Source organism: Carcharhinus amblyrhynchos, chromosome 2 (genome assembly GCF_965287045.1).
Source record: "Carcharhinus amblyrhynchos chromosome 2, sCarAmb.v2.hapA, whole genome shotgun sequence".
NCBI lineage: Eukaryota > Metazoa > Chordata > Chondrichthyes > Carcharhiniformes > Carcharhinidae > Carcharhinus > Carcharhinus amblyrhynchos.
In genome coordinates, this window is record NC_137325.1 from 82,368,025 (window position 1) to 82,386,114 (window position 18,090).

Genomic DNA, 18,090 nt, shown 5'->3' on the forward strand with positions numbered 1-18,090 from the left:
TATGGACGAAAAGGGATTGGTTTAGATTAGTGGGTCAATGTTTTTTTTTGAAAATAAGACTGGTCGGCGCAACATTGTGGGCCGAAGGGCCTGTTCCGCGCTGTAATGTTCTATGTTCTATGTTCTATCATACCGGTACCTAAGAAAAACCATGCAGCATGCCTTAACAACTATCAGCCGGTGGCTCTGACATCCATCATTATGAAGTGCTTCAAAAGGCTGGTCATGGCACAAATCAATTCCAGCTTCCCAGACAACTTGGATCCACTACAATTTGCCTACCATCGCAACAGGTCCACAGCAGATGCCATTTCCCTGGCCCTGTACTGAACCCCAGAACACCTAGATAACAAGGATACCTATATCAGACTCCTATTTACTGACTACAGCTCAGCCTTCAACACTATTATTCCCATGAAACTCATCTCCAAACTCCATGGCCTGGGCCTCAGCACCTCCCTCTGCAACTGGATCCTGAACTTCCTAATCACAGACCATAATCAGTAAGGATAGGCAACATCAGCTTCTTCACGATCATCCTCAACACTAGTGCCCCACAAGGCTGTGTTCTCAGCCCCCTACTAAACTCTTTATACACCTATGACTGTGCAACCAAATTCCCTTCCAATTCAATTTTCAAATTTGCTGATGACATCACCACAGTGGTCGGATCTCAAACAATGGTGAGACAGAGTATAGGAATAAGAAAGAGAATCTGGTGCGGCAGATCAATGTCAACAAAATGAAGGAGATCGTCATCGACTTCAGGAAGCGTATAGGAGAACATGCCCCTGTCTACATCAATGGGGATGAAGTAGAAAGTGTCGAGAGCTTCAAGTTTTTAGGTGTCCAGATCATCAACAACCTGTCCTGGTCCCTCCATGCCAACACTATAGTTAAGAAAGCCCACCAATGCCTCTACTTTCTCAGAAAACTAAGGAAATTTGGCATGTCAGTTACGATTCTCACCAACTTTTATACATGCACCATAGAAAGAATTCTTTCTCATTGTATCACAGCTTGGTATGGCTCCTGCTCTGCCCAAGACCGCAAGGAACTACAAAAGGTCATGAACGCAGTCCAATCCATCACGCAAACCAGCCTCCCATCCATTGGCTCTGTCTACATTTCCTGCTGCCTTGGCAAAGCAGCCAACATAATTAATGGTTCTACACACCCCGGACATTCTCTCTTCCACCTTCTTCCTTTGGGAAAAGGATACAAAAGTCACATACCAACCAATTCAAAAACAGCTTCTTCCTGCTGCTGTCAGACTTTTGCATTAAGTTGATCTTTCTCTACACCCTAGCTATGACTGTAACATTACATTCTGCACTCTCTCGTTTCCTTCTCTATGAACGATATATTTTCTCTGTATAGCATTAAGAAACAATACTTTTCATTGTATGTTAATATATGTGACAATAATAAATCAAATCAGACCAGATTGAAGGAGGCACACATGAATCACTGCTTCATTTGAAAGGAGCGTTTAGGCCCTGAGATGGTGAGCAGCGAGGACTTAAAGTGTTGCACCTTCTACGATCGCATAGGAAAGTGCCATAGGCAGGTGTTGGGTGTGATGGAGGAGTGGACCAGAGTGTCCCAGAGAGCAGTCCCTGCGAATGCTCTCAGGGAGAGTGAGGGGAAGATGTGTTGAATGGTGGCAGGAGGATGGTTCTTTGAATGTGGAGGCTGGTGGGGTGAAAAGTGAAGACAACGGCACACTATTCTGGTTCTGGGAGGGAGGGAAGAGGGTGAGAGCAGTGGTATGGGGGATGGGTTGGATGCGTTAGCGTCCTATCAATCACAGTTGAGGAAGAAGGAAGTCATGTCAGCAGCGCTATTTTGGAAAGTGGCATCATCAGAACAGATGCAACGGAGACAAAAGAACTGAGAGAATGGGATGGAGCCCTTACAGGATGTGGGGTGTGGTGAGCTGTAGTCAAGGCAGTTGTGGGAGTTGATGGCTTTGTAATATTTACTGGTGGACAGTTTATCACCAGAAATGGAGACAGAGAGGTCAAGAAAGGGGAAAGTATCAGAGATGGGTTTATTCAATATTATATAGTTTTATACAGATGAGTTTATTCAAGCCCCCCTCATAATCAATACCCTCAAGACCAGGCAATGTCTTGGTGAACCTTCCTTGCACTCTCTTCAAAGCTTCCACGTCCTTCTAGTAGTGTGGCGGCCAGAACTGCATACAACACTTCAAATGCAGCCTAACCAAGGTTTTATAAACCTATAACATGATTTGCCAACTCCTGTACTCAATGCGCTGGCCAATGAAGGCTAGCGTGCCATATGCCTTCCTAATTGCTTTGGTCACTCATGTTGTCACTTTCAGGAAACTATGGGCCTGCACACTTGGATCCCTCTTGATGTTAATGCTCCTGGTAAAGGGTGTGTAGATAATTTATGTCATGTTGAGATCAAGAAGGAGGTGGTATTGGGGTTCATCAGAAACATTAAGGCAGACAAGTCTCCAGGGCCTGATAGGATATACCCCAGAATACTGAAAGAAGTGAGGGAGGAAATTTCTGGGGTCTTGAGAAAAATCTTTGTATTCTCACAGGCTACAGGAGGCCCCAGAGAACTGGAGAATAGCCAATGTTGTTTCTTTGTTTAAGGGGGGTAGCAAGGATAATCCAAACAATGACAGGCCCGTAAGCCTGACATCAGTGAAAGGAAAATTATTGGAGAGGATTCTTCCAGACAGGATTTACTCACACTTGGAAATAAGTGGACGTATTAGCGAGAGGCAACATGGTTTTGTGAAGGGAAGGTCGTGCCTCACTAACTTGATCGAGTTTTGCGAAGAAGTGATGAAGATGATTGATGAGGGTAGGGCAGTGGATGTTGACTGCATGGACTTCAGTAAGGCCTTTGACAAGGCCCTTCATGGCAGACTTGTGCAGAAGGTGAAGTCGCATGGGATCAGAGGTGAGCTGGCAAGGTGGGTATAAAACTGGCTCGGTCATGTAAGACAAAAGGTAGTAGTGGAAGGGTGCATTTCTGAATGGAAGGCTGTGACAAGTGGCATTTCTCAGGGATCAATGTTGAGACTTTTGCTGTTAGTAATATATATTTGGAGGAAAATATAACTGGTTTGATTAGTAAGCTTGTGGCAACACAACGTTTGGTGGATTTGCAGATAGCGATGAGGATCATCAGAGGATATAGATCAGTTAGAGACTTGGGCAGAGAGATGGCAGATGGAGTTTAATCCGGACAAATGAGGTAATGCATTTTGGAAGGTCCAATACAGATAGAAAATATACAGTAAATGGCAGAACCCTTCAGAGCATTGACAGACAGAGGGATCTGGGTGTACAGATACACAAGTCACTGAAAGTGGCAACACAAGTGGAGAAGATAGTCAAGAAGGCATATGGCATGCTTACCTTCATCGGCCAGGGCATTGAGTTCAAAAATTGGCAAATCATGTTGCAGCTTTATAGAATCTTAGTTAGGCCGCACTTGGAATATAATGTTCAATTCTGGTAGCCACACTACCAGAAAGATGTGGAGACTTTGGAGAGGGTACAGAAAAGATTTGCCAGGATATTGCCTCGTATGGAGGGCATTAGCTCTGAGGAGAGGCTGGAGAAATTTGGTTGGTTCTCTCTGGAATGATGTAGGTTGAGAGGCGACCTGATAGAAGTCTACAAGATTACAGAGTGGATAGTCAGAGGCTTTCTCCCAGGGTGGAAGAGTCAATTACTAGAGCACATAAATTTAAGATGTGAGGGGTGAGGTTTAAAGGAGATGTCGAGGCAAGATATTTTACACAGAGGGTGGTGGGTGCCTGGAACTTGCTGCCAAGGGAGGTGGTGGAAGCAGATACAATAGTGAGTTTTAAAGGGCATCTTGATAAATACGTTAATAGGATGGGAATAGAGGGATATGGTCCCCGGATGGTTAGGGGGTTTTAGTTCAGTCGGGCAGCATGGTTGGTGCAAGCTTGGAGGGCTGAATTCCTGTGCTGTAATTTTCTTTGTTCAGCCATTTACAGTCTTATTCGATCCACCAAAATGCATCACCTTGCATTTGTCTGGATTAAACTCCATCTACCATTTCTGTGCTCAAGTCTGCATTCTGTCTATATCCTGTTGCAATCTCTGACAAGCTCTGGCACTATCAGCAACTCCACTAATCTTCATGTCATCCACAAACTTACTAATCAGATCACCCACATTTTCTTCCAAATCATTAAATACACTACAAAACAGAGATCCGAGCCCTGAGCCCTGCTGAACACTACTAGCTACAGGTCTCCATTCCGAAAAACATCCTTCTGTCGCTGCTCTGTCTTCTATGACCAAGCCAGTTCTGAATCCATATAGCCAACCCACCCTAAATCCTATGTGATTTTAGTCTTTGTACCAGTCTGCCCTGTGGGACCTTGTCAAATGTCTTACTGTGGTGGGTACAAAGCAGTGACTATTGATACAGAAGTTAATTGCAGAATAGCAAAGGCAAGTTCTGCTTTCAGTAGACTGTGCTCCACTGTATGGGAACATTGAGGAATCAGCCCAGCAACAAAACTGAAGGTCTACAGCGCCGCAGTACTCACTGCCGTCCTGTGTGCCTGTGAAACATGGACAGTGTATCGAAGGCATGCAAGACAGCTCAATAATTTCCATATGACTTGTCTTCACAGAATATTATCCGTTGGCAAGACAAAGTACCAGACACTGAAGTTCTCTCTAGAGCAAGTCTACCATCAGTCCACACACTGCTGATGAGAGTGCACACCCGGTGGGCAGGTCATGTTATCCGTATGTCAGTTGAGCGCATACCCACGCAGCTCCTTTTAGGGGAACTCTCTGCTGGAAGACGCTCGCGTGGAGGGCAGAAGAAACGTTTCAAAGACACACTCAAGGCCTCCCTGAAGTCGCTTGACATTGACACGACCACCTGGGAAATGCTGGCACAAAACCGCCCTACCTGGCACTGCCTCATCCACAAAGGCTGTCAAACTCACAAAGCAAGGTGTATTGCTGAAGCACAACTTAAGCGTGAGCTGCGCAAGTCCAGAGCCACCAGCGCAACAACTACAGTGTCTACACAAGTCTGTCCAATATGTGCCAGGACCTTCCGTGCCCGAATTGGCCTGATCAGTCACCTTCAGACAGACACACTGCAACCAGCCTCAAAATGACTAATGTTGTTGAAGTCCTCATTGATGACGATGGACGAACAACAAACTTCACTTTAGTCCTTCCCTCATTAATTATCTTTGTCATCGCTTCGAAAAACTCAATCAAGTTGGTGAGACATGACTTTCCCCTCACAAAACAATGCTGCCTGTCACTAACTAGTCCATTTTGTTACAAATGTGCATGTATCCTGTCTTTCAGTATCTTCTCCAAAAGCTTCCCCACCATTGACATCAGACTCACCGGCCTATAATTTCCTGGATTATCCCTGCTTCTTTTCTTAAACAAGGAAAGGACATTGTCTATTCTCCAGTCCTCTGGAACCTCACCTGTCGTCAACGAGGACGTGAAGCTCTCTGTTAAGGCCCCAGCTATTTCCTCCCTTGCCTCATGCAATAACCTGGCATAGATCCCATCTGGCCCCAGAGACTTGTCTACCCTAATGCAATTTAGGATGTCCAACATTTCCTTCTTTGATGTATTGACACTCTCTAGCATTCACACACTTATCCCTGACCTCAATATCCATCATGACCTTCTCCTTGTGAACACCAATACAAAGTATTCATTAAGGATTTCACCACTTTCTGTGGTTCCATGCACAACTTCCCTCCATTGTCCTTGAGTGGGCCTACTCTTTCTCTTGCTCTTAATATATGCATCAGAAGCCTTGGGATTCTCCTTGACCCTGTTTGCTCAAGACATTTCATGGCCCCTTTTAGCCTTCCTAATTCCACGTTTAAGTTCCTCCTACTTTCACTGTACTCCTCAAGGGCTAGTTGGTTTTTAGTTGCCTACACCTATTGTAGGCTTCCTTTTGCCTAAGCTTACAATTTCCCTGGTCATCCATGGTTTCCAAATCCTGCCATTTCTATCCTTCATTTTTGCGGCGACATGCATGCTCTGCACTTCAATCAACTGGCCTTTAAAAGCCTCCCACATGCCAGACATGGATTTACGCTCAAATAGTCACTCCCAATCCACATTCCACGGTTCCTACCCAAGTTGGATATAGTTGATCCTCAACTGAGGGCCACTCTTTTCCTTTTCTATGACTACCCGAAATCTCATGGAATTATGGTCATTAAACCCAAAATGCTTTTTCATTGAAACATCAATCACCTGGCTTGGCTCATTTCCCAATACCAAGTGTAGTATGGCCTCCTCCCTCATTGGATTGTCAACATGTTGCTTCAAAAAGCCTTCCACATCTAACACATCTAACAAATTGCTCTCTTCCCGAGCCCCTGCTCTAAAAGAGCCCCATTAATATTGGGAAAGTTAAAGTCACCCACTACAATTACCCTGCTTTTTCCACATCGCTCCAGTGTCTGACTACACATCTGTCTCCTGCAGGCCGTTGAGACATTTATACTATATTCCCAACATTGTGATTTCATCCTTTTTATTCCTGAGTTCCAGCCATGATTTACTGCAAGATCCCTCCAATGTGTTCTCCCTCAACACAGCAGTGATGTGCTCCCTAATCAGCAATGCAACTCCTCCACCCCTTTTGTTCCCCTTCTGTCCCATCTAAATAACAATATCTCAATACATTAAGCTGTTAAATTTTCGGTACTGTGAAAGCTTTTAAAGACAACAACCCCAGACAAAATTAACAAACAACTTGACCAACGTGAATTAATTAAGGAAAGCCAGCATGGATTTGATAAGGCAAATTGTGTTTAACTTATTTGATTAATTTGATGAAGTTACAGAGAAGATCGATGAGGGCAATGCGGTTGATATAATTTACGTGGACATCCAAAAGCAAATTTTTCTTTAGGTATTATAAAACAGCCTGTCAGCAAACTTGAAGCCCATGGGACGAAAAGATGAGTGGCAACATAGATATGAAGTTGCTGAGTGACTGGAAACAGGACTGAATTTTTGCCCCACACAAGATGATTAGGGAGGATGGAATACATGATAATTCTTACTGTTGGACAGTGTACCAGTTTTCCAGCACCATCCCATCCTCCAGTTTCCTCTCATAGTCTGACTGTGGGAGGAAACCGGAGCACCTGGAGGAAATCCATGTAGAAACAGGGAGAACATGCAGAGTCCACAGAGATAGTAACTCAAGCCACCAATTAATCCTAGGTCCCAGGCACTGAAGCAGCAATGCTAAACACCATGCTACCCAAATAGGCCAGTTGCATTGAGGCAGTCACCCAGAAGCAAACTAGAGTTAGGAAGTTAGTATTCGAGATGCGTTTTGAGATCCTTTCCGCCTGCTTGGCCACAACTGCTGCGATAGCCCAGCCAGACAATAGTGGTGGTTGTTTTCTGATGGCAGGAAAAAATATAATAGAGGTTCCCAGGGATTGGTACTTGGACCACTGCTTTCGTTGATCCATATTAACGACCTAGACTTCAATGTACATGTCACAATCTCAAAATGTGCAGATGACACAAACCTTGGAAGTATTGTAAACTATGAGGAGGATAATGGTAAACTTCATGTGGATAAAGATCAGCTGGTTGACGTGGTAGGTGAAATTTAATCCAACGCAGTGTGCAGTGATGCATTTTGGGTAGAAAAAAAAACAAGGGAAGACAAATATAAAGAATACAATTGTGAAGGGGATGCAGGCGCAGACACACCTCAGGTATATGTGCACAAATCACTGAATGTGGCAGGACAGACTAAGAAAGTGATTAGTAAGATATGTGGAACTTAAGACATGTGGATTTCTAAGTAGGGATGTAGAGTACAAAGATAAGGAATTTATGACGAACCTTTAATGTTAAAGCAAGATCTGCAGTGGAGATCAATATAAGGTGGGGTAGAGAATGATACTGGCCAGGGTTTAAGTGGAATCTAAGACTTGATAGTGCCATTTCCAAAGAGTTTAGGGTTCATTCACCCTTTAAACACACTGAGGAGCGAGCAAGCTGATTTACTGAAATATAACTGTTTCCTAATGTCGATACTTCAGGCAGTACTGCTGATGAGTAGTATCTTTGTGCTAATGTACTAAAGTGTTTTCAAAAAGTATGTTTATTTTGTACACAGGAGCTACCAAAAAAAAGACAGTTGTTGAGATAGGAAAGAGTAATATGATGTGAGATCTTTGTTTCAAGTTTAGAACAAGATAATGGACTAGAGGCAAGATTTCCATTAAATTTGTGCTAGTTCCCTTGCATAACTCTGGGATGACAGATAATTTGTCAGAAGCTGCTTTCTGGCTCACCATTTGCCTTCAGCAGTTACAGCATTTTTCACCTCAACTGGTTCTGGGTACATAGTACATCTGTCAAAGTAAAATGAGATGCAAATAATGTGAATACTGATGATCAGTGTTGATACAGATGGGAGTCTCAGAAATGAACGGACTGGAAAACCTATGTATACAATCAAACGGAAAAGGATTCCATAAGCTAGTGCATTTAAATATATACTTTTTTTTGCTTATTCTAAGGTTGTTGGCTACTTTGCACTACGAGAAGTAATCTAGATTTCCCACAGACTTTCTCCAGCCACTCCGGACTATCATGTTATCAAAGAAACCACTGAAATTATGCAAAGCGGTCCAACAGAACACTACTCAATTATTCAGGGTCAGAAATGCACCATTATGGCAGATGAAACACCAATCAGAACAAGTAGCGAATCCCTAGCTATTTGTCCAGATTTTTAGTACTACATAAGCAGATCTGTATATATTAAAATGAAGGATCAGTATATATTGAAATCAAGAGATCAAATCCTACCAACTAATATTGCACAGATATTTAGTCTTTATTGTATGTTTTAAAACTTTTTTTTGTTCATTTGTGGGACATGGGCATCACTGACTGGCTAGCATTTGTTGCCCATCCTAATTGTCCTTGAGCTGGTGGTGATGAGCTGCTTTCTTAAATCACTGCAGTCCACGTGCTGTGGGTTGACCCATAATACTGTTAGGGAGGGGATTCCAGGATTTTGACCCAGCAACTGTGAAGGAACAGAGATATGTTTCCAAGTCAGGATGGAGAGTGGCTTGAAGGAGAACTTGCAAGTGGTGATGTTCCCATACATCTGCTGCCCTTGTTCTTCTAAATCTAAGTAGTTGTGGGCTTGGAAGGTGCTGTCTAAGGCTCTTTGGTGAATCGCTGCAGTGCATCTTGTAGATAGTACATACCACTGCTACTGAATGTCAGTGGTGGAGGGAATGGGTGTTTGTGAATGTGGTGCCAATTAAACAGACTGCTTTGTCTTGGATGGTGTCAGGCTTTGTGTGTTGTTAGAGCTACACCCACCCAGGCAAGTGGGGAGTATTCCATCACACCCCTGGCCTGTGCCATGTAGATGGTGGATAGACTTTCTGGAATCAGGAAGTGAGTTGCTCATTGCAGTATTCCTAGCCTCTGACTTGCTCTTGTAGCCAGTGTGTTTATGTGGTGAGTTCAATTGAGTTTCTAGTCAACAGTAACCCCAAGGATGCTGACAGGGAGGGATTCAGTGACAGTACCATCATTGAATATCAAGGGGTGGTGGTTAGTGTCTCTTATTGGTGATGATCATTGCCTGGCATTTGCGTGGTGTGAATGCACTTGCCACTTGTCAGCCCAAGCCTGGATGTTGCCAGATTTTGTTGCATTTGAAATGGACTGCTTCAGTATAAGGAGTCACAAATTCAATGCTGAACATCCCCACTTTTGACTTTGTGGAACTATTGAAACTGAAGGTTGTAAATCGCATTCATGAAAAAGCTACAAGTTGAAGAAAAGTATTCACAAACAGACAAACTCATTGTCTTCAATCAATTGTCAGCTGTAAATTAGACAAAATAGGTTAACTAACTGTCTTTTTCTTCTTATTCACACACGCACGCGCTATCACACACATGCACTTCAAATGATTAAGCTGCTGGAGGGAGCGGGGCAATCAGAGGCCATCCCACCAGCAATACATCATGCGACCTGCCCATTATATTTTCTCAAAGTCTAGCACTACACGGTGGAGAAAGCTGCCATTATGTCGACCGTTTCAATGTCACTTTTCCCAACCACCATTGGCCTTCGCTGATTTCTGACAAAAGCTCTCTATGGAACTAAGATTAGTAATATAAAGAAAAAGCAGTCAGCTTTAGAAACAAAATACCATATATTAAATTTCATTGTTGTAAACTTTTTGAGCCTAACTCCCAATTTGGTAAAGCTTGCTTTCAGGACATCTGCCTGTGAAAGTAACATTTAGCTTTTCTCACAAAGGACATTTTAGTTGTATTTCATTGGAGTTAAATTTTTAACTCTTTTACGTACTGATTCAGTTCCTTAACAGTACCATTCTAATTCAGCACACAATTAGTTATATAAGACAAAAATATTGGAATCTTCAAAAATAATCCTTTCTATTTGGAGTCCATCTCACAAACTTTATTTGTCTCATTACGTTTAAATACATACAGTCAATCTTTCTGATATCTACGTAATTTATTTCATCATTTATCATTCCAAATTACTGTCAACAAAATTTAACTGAAGTTGTCCAAACATAAATTCACCAACTGTTTGATTTAAAATGGATAGGTATGATTTCAAACAAAATTATCTTTCAGTGGTGTTCATCTTTGATCTCCTTGTTTCTTCTAAATCACACTGTTGTTCATTTTTTATATTAAAGAGGGCAGTGTCACACCCATCTGTGTTACTTTCAATCATTAATAAAAAAACATATTAACACTATAAGAACCGATAACACAAATTATACACTAATGGTCCGGTTTATTTACATTCATGGCAAATAACTTTCACAACCTATAATGGCTGTGAAACCTACCAGTGAAGTATACATTTTCAAAATGTCCTTTCAATTCCTATTCAAGAAGATAGTTTGACGAGGTGTTGTTTTATTACAAGATAGGAGTCTGAACTTGTTACCTGTGTCAAACTCCAGGAAGCTTCTCAATAAAACTGTAAATTGGAACTTTAAGTTTCTAGTCCCAACAGTGTCATTACAAACCATGAACTATGAACAGATATATTACTGTTGAGTATTCAGCAACTTTCATCACAACTTCAATATAAAGTTACTTGTGATGAACTACATTTTCTTGCAACAAATATGTTACAGAATTACTTATTAATTGAATGTATTTGAAATATTGTTCAGAATGTATCAAAAAGTACCTTATATATTGCCATTATGAAGTATCCATTTAAAAACGGCAATACAAAAATAGCTATCCAGTGTCTCTTTTCATCTATTTTGTTCTTTCATATTCCTATTTTTAATCACTGTTCTGCAGTGATTTAATTTTTGTCGGTCATTCAACAGGCTAAAAATTACTGTAACTGAATGTACTATTCAGGAGGTTAAAAGATAAAGAACAGGCCTATAAGAAGCCTTAACTTCAATAAATATAACACTTCTTACCTGGACCAGATTCCATTCTTTGAGTGATTCAGCAATAATGGATGTAATAGATGGGCACACTCCACCAAATATCATCAGATGTTTAGGTCCATATTTGATGCCATCAAAGAAGGCTTTGAGCCCTTTAGCATTATCACACTGAAATAAATAGGAAAATATATCTCATTACTACTCTAGGACGCTAACCTATAGCATTGACAGCATTAAACACTTGCGAAGAGATCAACAAAAATGTAATGTGTGCAGCTAGTGTGTTCTATACTAGCTTTATTTTTTTTTAATTCATTAACGTAATGTGGGCATCACTGACTGGGCCAACACTTATTGTCTGTCCCTAAATTGTCCTTGAACTGAGTGGCTTGCTAGGCCATTTCATCGGGCATAAAACAGTCAACCACATTGCTACAGATCTGGTATCTAGACCAGGTAAGGACAGCAGATTTCATTCCCTAAAAAAGACATTACTGAACCAGATGGGTTTTTACAACAGTCAACAATGGTTTTTTTCCAGGTGTATCTTGATAGACACATAAACAGGAGGCGAACAGAGATAGAAATTGCGCATCAGTGCAGGCTGAGTGGGCAGAAGGGCCAGTACCAGTCCTGCATTGTTCTTTGTTCATGGCTATCATTAGACCTTTAATTCCAGATTCTTACTGAATTCAAGTTTCATCATCTGCCGGGGGGATTTGAACCAAAGTCCCCAGAATATTATCCTGGGTCACCACTCCAGCAACAATACCGCTGTGTCTTTGCCTTTAAAATTTTGAAACTACAATAGCTGTTAAAACTAGCAGTAAAATACATATTTGAAAAGTTCCCTTTCAATTTCTGTTTAAGGACTAGTTTCTTAAGTTGCTAATCTATTGTAGACAGATTTTTGGATATAGTAACCATGTCACGCCACTACCCAGAATATGGAGCTTGGGGTTCAGAGATCTGATTTGATTTATTACTGCCATATGTATTAGTATACAGTGAAAAGTATTGTTTGTTGGTCAGGGATTCAAAAAATGTATCCAAGTGCTTTTCAGATTTAATACTAGTCAAGATGTATTTAATTAGTTACCTCTATTTCAGCATTAAAGTATGTTAAAATGTTTAAAAAGGGCTTAAACCAGCCAAGGAATCACCTAAGCAGTGAAGGCACGGTGGCATAGTGGTTAGCACTGCTGTCTTACAGCACCAGGGACCTGTGTTTTATTCACGCTTGGGTCACCGTCTATGTGGAGTTTGCATGTTCTCTGTGTCTGCATGGATTTCCAATGAGTGTTCTGGTTTCTTCCCACAATCCAAAAGATGCACTGGTTAGGTGCATTGGCCAAGCTAAATTCTCCTCGGTGTACACGAAGAGGTGCCGGAGTATGGTGACTAGGGGATTTCCACAGTAACTTCATTGCAGTGTTAATGTTACCCCTACTTGTGACTAATAAATTAAATAAATAAAATTCTCTGCATTAGTGCAATATACCTCAGAAGATGTGAAGCACAAGCAATGTAAGGCTTTAGTAATTAGATGAAATAAAATTATTATTCACTTTGAAAGAAATGGATAATTAAAGCCAGCTGGCATGGATTTGTAAAATTAGTTAAACAGAACTAATATTTAAAACAGATTTGAGGAGATAAAAGAAATGGAGTGGGTGTTTAGACTTGCACTTGTTAAGGCATTGCCTAGGAGATCAATTAATAAAGTTCAGGTGCGTGACTGTACGGAGAATATCAGAAATTGGTCCGAGGATAGAAAGTATAGAGCAACGATAAAAGATAATTTTGAGATCAAAAGAAGGTAAGCGCTGATGTTCTTCAGATATTGGGCCATTTACTTTTCAAAATTATCTGAACTTGGGTATAGTGGGTGTGGGGAAGTGAACAAAATATTGACTTTACAGATCATATCGTTCTTTCTTTAAAAAAAAGGAGCTCTACCGTTGAAGGTATGACAGACAAATGGGAGGAAATTAATCCTTATTGTATCACCGTTTTATCAACCTGATATTAGGAAGGCTGTCAAGGCCACGAAGAGATTATAGAAGAATGCCAGGATAATATGAGGCATGAACAACCTTACAGAAAAGATAGGAAAAAGTTGAATTTTATGAGAACAAACTTAAGACAGCTGATGAGACTGTTTAACACTGCAAAGTGCTTTGATAAGGTGGTAAGACAAATGTTACTTTCAAAGCTCAGTGAATTCATTAAAATTTATGCCCTATTGTTGTTATCACTAAAAGGAATAAAAGAAAACTTTCACAAAATATTTACATATGGACATTAGGTCCTGTCTGACCAGAAACATCATCAGAAGGATGGTAAACTTTAAATATTTGACATTAATTTAAAAATACAAAAGGATGGGAGAATGAGAGTGCTGAGAGTCCTGTCAGAAACAGACATAGGCACAATGCCCTAACCAGGCTCCTTCTTTGCCTCAATATTTGATGACCTGAATTTTTTTTGCATGGCAGTGGCTTGTCCCTCACCATGCAGAGAATAGGCAGGGAACATATTCCCACCCACTCCAAGAGCCATATTGCCAATTTACGCTCAAACAAGCATTGGTAGGCCTCAAAGCAAATTACTGCAGATACTGGAATCTGAAACAGAGAAAAAATTGGAAAAACACAACAGGTCTAATATCATCTTTGGAGAGAGAAAACAGAGTTAATGTTTGGAGACCATATGACTCTTCTGCAGAGTGAGAGAAATGTGTTGGATTTCATATTATTTCAGATAGGGTGGAGCAGCTGAAGCAGAATAGACGGTTGGTGACTAGTGGCAGTTAGGAGAGATTTCAACCAAAGGACTGAGGAAGCATTAATGGCAGTGTATAGGGTGAAAGAAGGTGCTAATATTTGAATGTGCTCATAGGAGAATAAAGGTCAACGCCATGTGAAAGCAAAACATAAGAAATGTGGCAGATGGCCTGGTGGGGGAGGGGAGGATTCTTTTATGCATTGGGACAAAAAGAGTTTTGTTTAAAAAAAGGATCTATATGGAGGAAAAAAGTTACAGGCCAGAATTTTCCAGCTATTCATGCTGGTGGGGTTTTCCAGTCCTACCCACAACACCCCCAACACAGGTTTCCTGGAAGACAGAGGTGTATTCAATGAGAAACCCCATTGATAATGACCGGATGAGAAGATCCTGCTATCAGCCAATGGCAGAAAATCCTACCCATAGTCTCGAGTTGTTGAACTCAATGTTGTGTCCCTATAGTTACAGAACTGCAGTGGGCAGTAGAGATATTGCACAAAGCTGCCAGAGCCTAAGTCTGGGGAATTGGAGGCCCAGGTAACTGTCAGGTGTCCCAGAGGGGGAAGGTAGGGAAGGCCTGGAGGATTCTGAATTTTGCACAGGTGGTGATTGGTAGACAGGCCAGGGGGACAGCGAGGTTCAGAGGTCATTGGACCTTATAGGGAGGGCAACCCCAGTCAGAAGGGGGATTCTGATGGAGACCCATTTCCCACACAAAATAGAACTTCCTTCATTTTTGAGTCAATATTACAGTCATTTTTGTGGCAATGCCAACAAATCAGCAATAATTATAACAAATTATCTAATCTTGGCCTTGCATTTTAAATAGGTTGGTATATACTTTGCTTCCAGATTAGATAACTGTGTCATTAATTTATGTTTCACATAAATTATAAAATTAAGTTTAATTATCCATTCACAAGATGTAGGTATTATTGATAAGGCTAGCATTTATTGTCTGTCCATAATTGCACATGAGAAGGTGCTGGTGAATTGCTTACTTGACAGCTGTGTGGCTTACTAGACCACTTTAGAGGGCAGCTATGAATCATCACATTGTTGCGGGTCTGCAGTCACTTAGAGGCCGAAATGAGTAAAGTGATAAATCTTACTACCTAAAATGGCAGCGGACAGATTTTCTTCAGGAAAGCTTGCTTCTGAAGCAAACTGCAGCTAAGGAGATGGAAGGAAGTCATAGGAGAGTTACCCAAATCCCTCTTCCATCAGTCCAGTTCTCTCATTCTTCCCTGGAGTTCATGCTGAAGGCAATAAGAACCAGAAGCACAGTCCTCTCCCCTGTGGATGGTTGGAAGAGACTACCCACCCAACTGGAGTGCCTTGAAGTAATAATGGCAGTGATCAGAGGAAGTACGTTGTCCAGAACCTGGGGTCAGTTTAGCTCATTTGTCTGGACAGCTGGTTCGTGGTGCAAAGCAATGCCAACAGCACATGTTCAATTCTGGTACCAGCTGAGGTTATTCATGAAAGCTTCACCTTCTCAACCTTATCCCTCGCCTGAGGTGTGGTGATCCTCGGGGTAAAACACCAACATTCAGTTCACTCCTCAAAAGAGAGAGCAATCTATGGTCATTTGGGACTATGTTGAATTTACTGTGTTGAAAAATATTTAATGACTGTAACTAGCTTCTAATACAGAATGTTAAAATACGCATGCATTATTTCATCAATTCTGCTTAATGGTAAAGCTTGCAAAATACAAGGTAAATTGTGCACCAAAAAAAACTTTTTTTGACAATAAAAATCCCTGAATTTCCCATTTTAAAATTCTCAAGCTTGATTTCAAGTCATTCTCAAACATAAGGCAACATAATCATGGATGTCACAGAATAAAGAAAATTTGTACTCAGAAAATACAGTCCAAACTCTACTGGTGAATGAATGTTCAGATGGAACAAGCAGAGGCAATTTTCTTCAAATGTTCTGAGGAAAAGCACTCGATCAACAGGCTAAGGCTTTGAAATGAACATTTTTCAAAGGTATTGAAAGGCATGTCAAGTGGTAAATATTATCATGTGATGTAAAATATGATGTTTATATTTCTAAGAAAAGAAAAATCAGGGGCACGTAGTTGAATTTTTGGTGACTGATGTGATTGTCTTGTTTTCTTTCTCCATGGGCTGTTCTGACTGGTCATTGCAGGTTTGCAGAAATCTTTACTTCACTGGCTTTCATCTCTTCAATTTGCACTTTCCCTTCTGTTCAGTTCTGATTTGTTGTTTTACTTTGAGCCAATGAAGGAAGTGATAAAGTGAATGTGAAAAGAAGATAGAAAAGCACAACAGGAAATGTATTGCGCCTACATCAAATCTGTTACACAGAAGAATTTTAATATATTAAATAAGGGAAATAATATGCCTCGCATCTATTGTTACAATTATATTAGTGGACAATTTTAGAACTGCAAAGACAGTAAGGGATATTTATGACCTAGAGTTTTTGTTCAAAGTTTCTTAATTTTGCGCCTTTTCTCTGTTGCAGGACATCTGTTTACTTTACTAGTGTTTACTTCAAAAACATATTTACATACATTAGTCTCAAGTTTCACAAGGACATGTGACAAGTATTGAACATATTGGTAGGATTTAATTAACTCAAATATTTCTGGAGTCCTGGCCTGATTATTTCATTGACCCAAAGGTGAGACAAGGAATCTGGTGGCAGTGGATTGCAGCTGGGGCCTGGTAATCGATGGGTGAAGGGGACTATCTTGCAATCTGTTGGGAGGGTCAGGCCATTATTTCTTCTGTAGCGAGAGACCTATAAACTGCCAGAGCTGGGGATTCACTAAAGATTGACAGGGCTGCCCGGTTGGAAAGAGCTGCAGACCCACTGAGAACCCTGGGTTGGCAAGGTGTGTGCAGTCCTGCCCCTCCTGGCTCATAAGAAGTTAAAAACCAGGCAAAATATTACCTGGGTCTCTTCCAGTCAGTTGGTTTCTCCTATCATCTTTCCGTTGCTGGGCAGTAGACAGCTTGGGACTACCCTGCTTGGACTTTAAAGTTACTTCATGACACCAATGGCATAATTGGGCTGCAACCTTTGAATCTCAAGTCGTCCTTAATCTGCTTTTAGCAGGAGCCTTGTCAAGGGAATGAATCACCAATGTAAATAATATGGCATCTAGGAACGTGATGGCTTCGAGGTGGGCGTCTTGATTTTCTTCTCCAGAATTATAGCATTTCACTCAACCCTTTCCTGCGCACTGAGTGTGAAGTTGGGTGTTGTATCAGGGTTACTGTCTCTAAAGTCTATTTAGCAGAATGTGATATGTTATCAAATTCGATTGTGCTGCATCATTGAATAGTTTGAACCACATTAAATATCACTATTGTGAAAAATTCCCAATCTCACTGATGTCATGGAAATATGTTCAATTTTTAGCATGTGATTGTAGAAACTACATATTAATAATTTTGCAGGCAGTAAAAAACATGTACACATATCGTGCCTTTTTCAACTAAACAAAATAGGTGGCACCCATTGCCTGGTTCATTCTCCAGAACGACACCACTACCAATCAGTATCCTCTTGCCAATCAATCAGCAATCACCCTCATGCAGTATAAATTGCTGTTCTCTTTACATCTTGGTATTGCAAATTATCTTGACAAGTGCAAAACAAAGGCTAGGATTTTCCACTCCCATTTGCATCAGGTGGGTTCAGTGACAGCAGCGGAAAATACTCCCCCATTAGAAAACATATCCACAACGACACGACAGCAGAACAGCATGAATCACAATTGGTCTCTGAATGTGTGCAACTGGTGATCAGACCTCTCAGGAG

General features: G+C 41.1%; 1 protein-coding gene across 3 annotated transcripts in view; it reads right to left on the minus strand.

Moving 5' to 3' along the window:
- gabbr2 (gamma-aminobutyric acid (GABA) B receptor, 2) overlaps positions 1-18,090 on the minus strand; it is a 909,903-nt gene that overhangs the window by 669,457 nt on the left and 222,356 nt on the right. For all 3 annotated transcript variants that reach the window (XM_080208032.1, XM_080208024.1, XM_080208042.1), the window contains exon 2: positions 11,530-11,667. In XM_080208032.1, the coding sequence (XP_080064158.1) occupies positions 11,530-11,667 (138 nt within the window). The remainder of the gene's footprint in view (positions 1-11,529; positions 11,668-18,090) is intronic.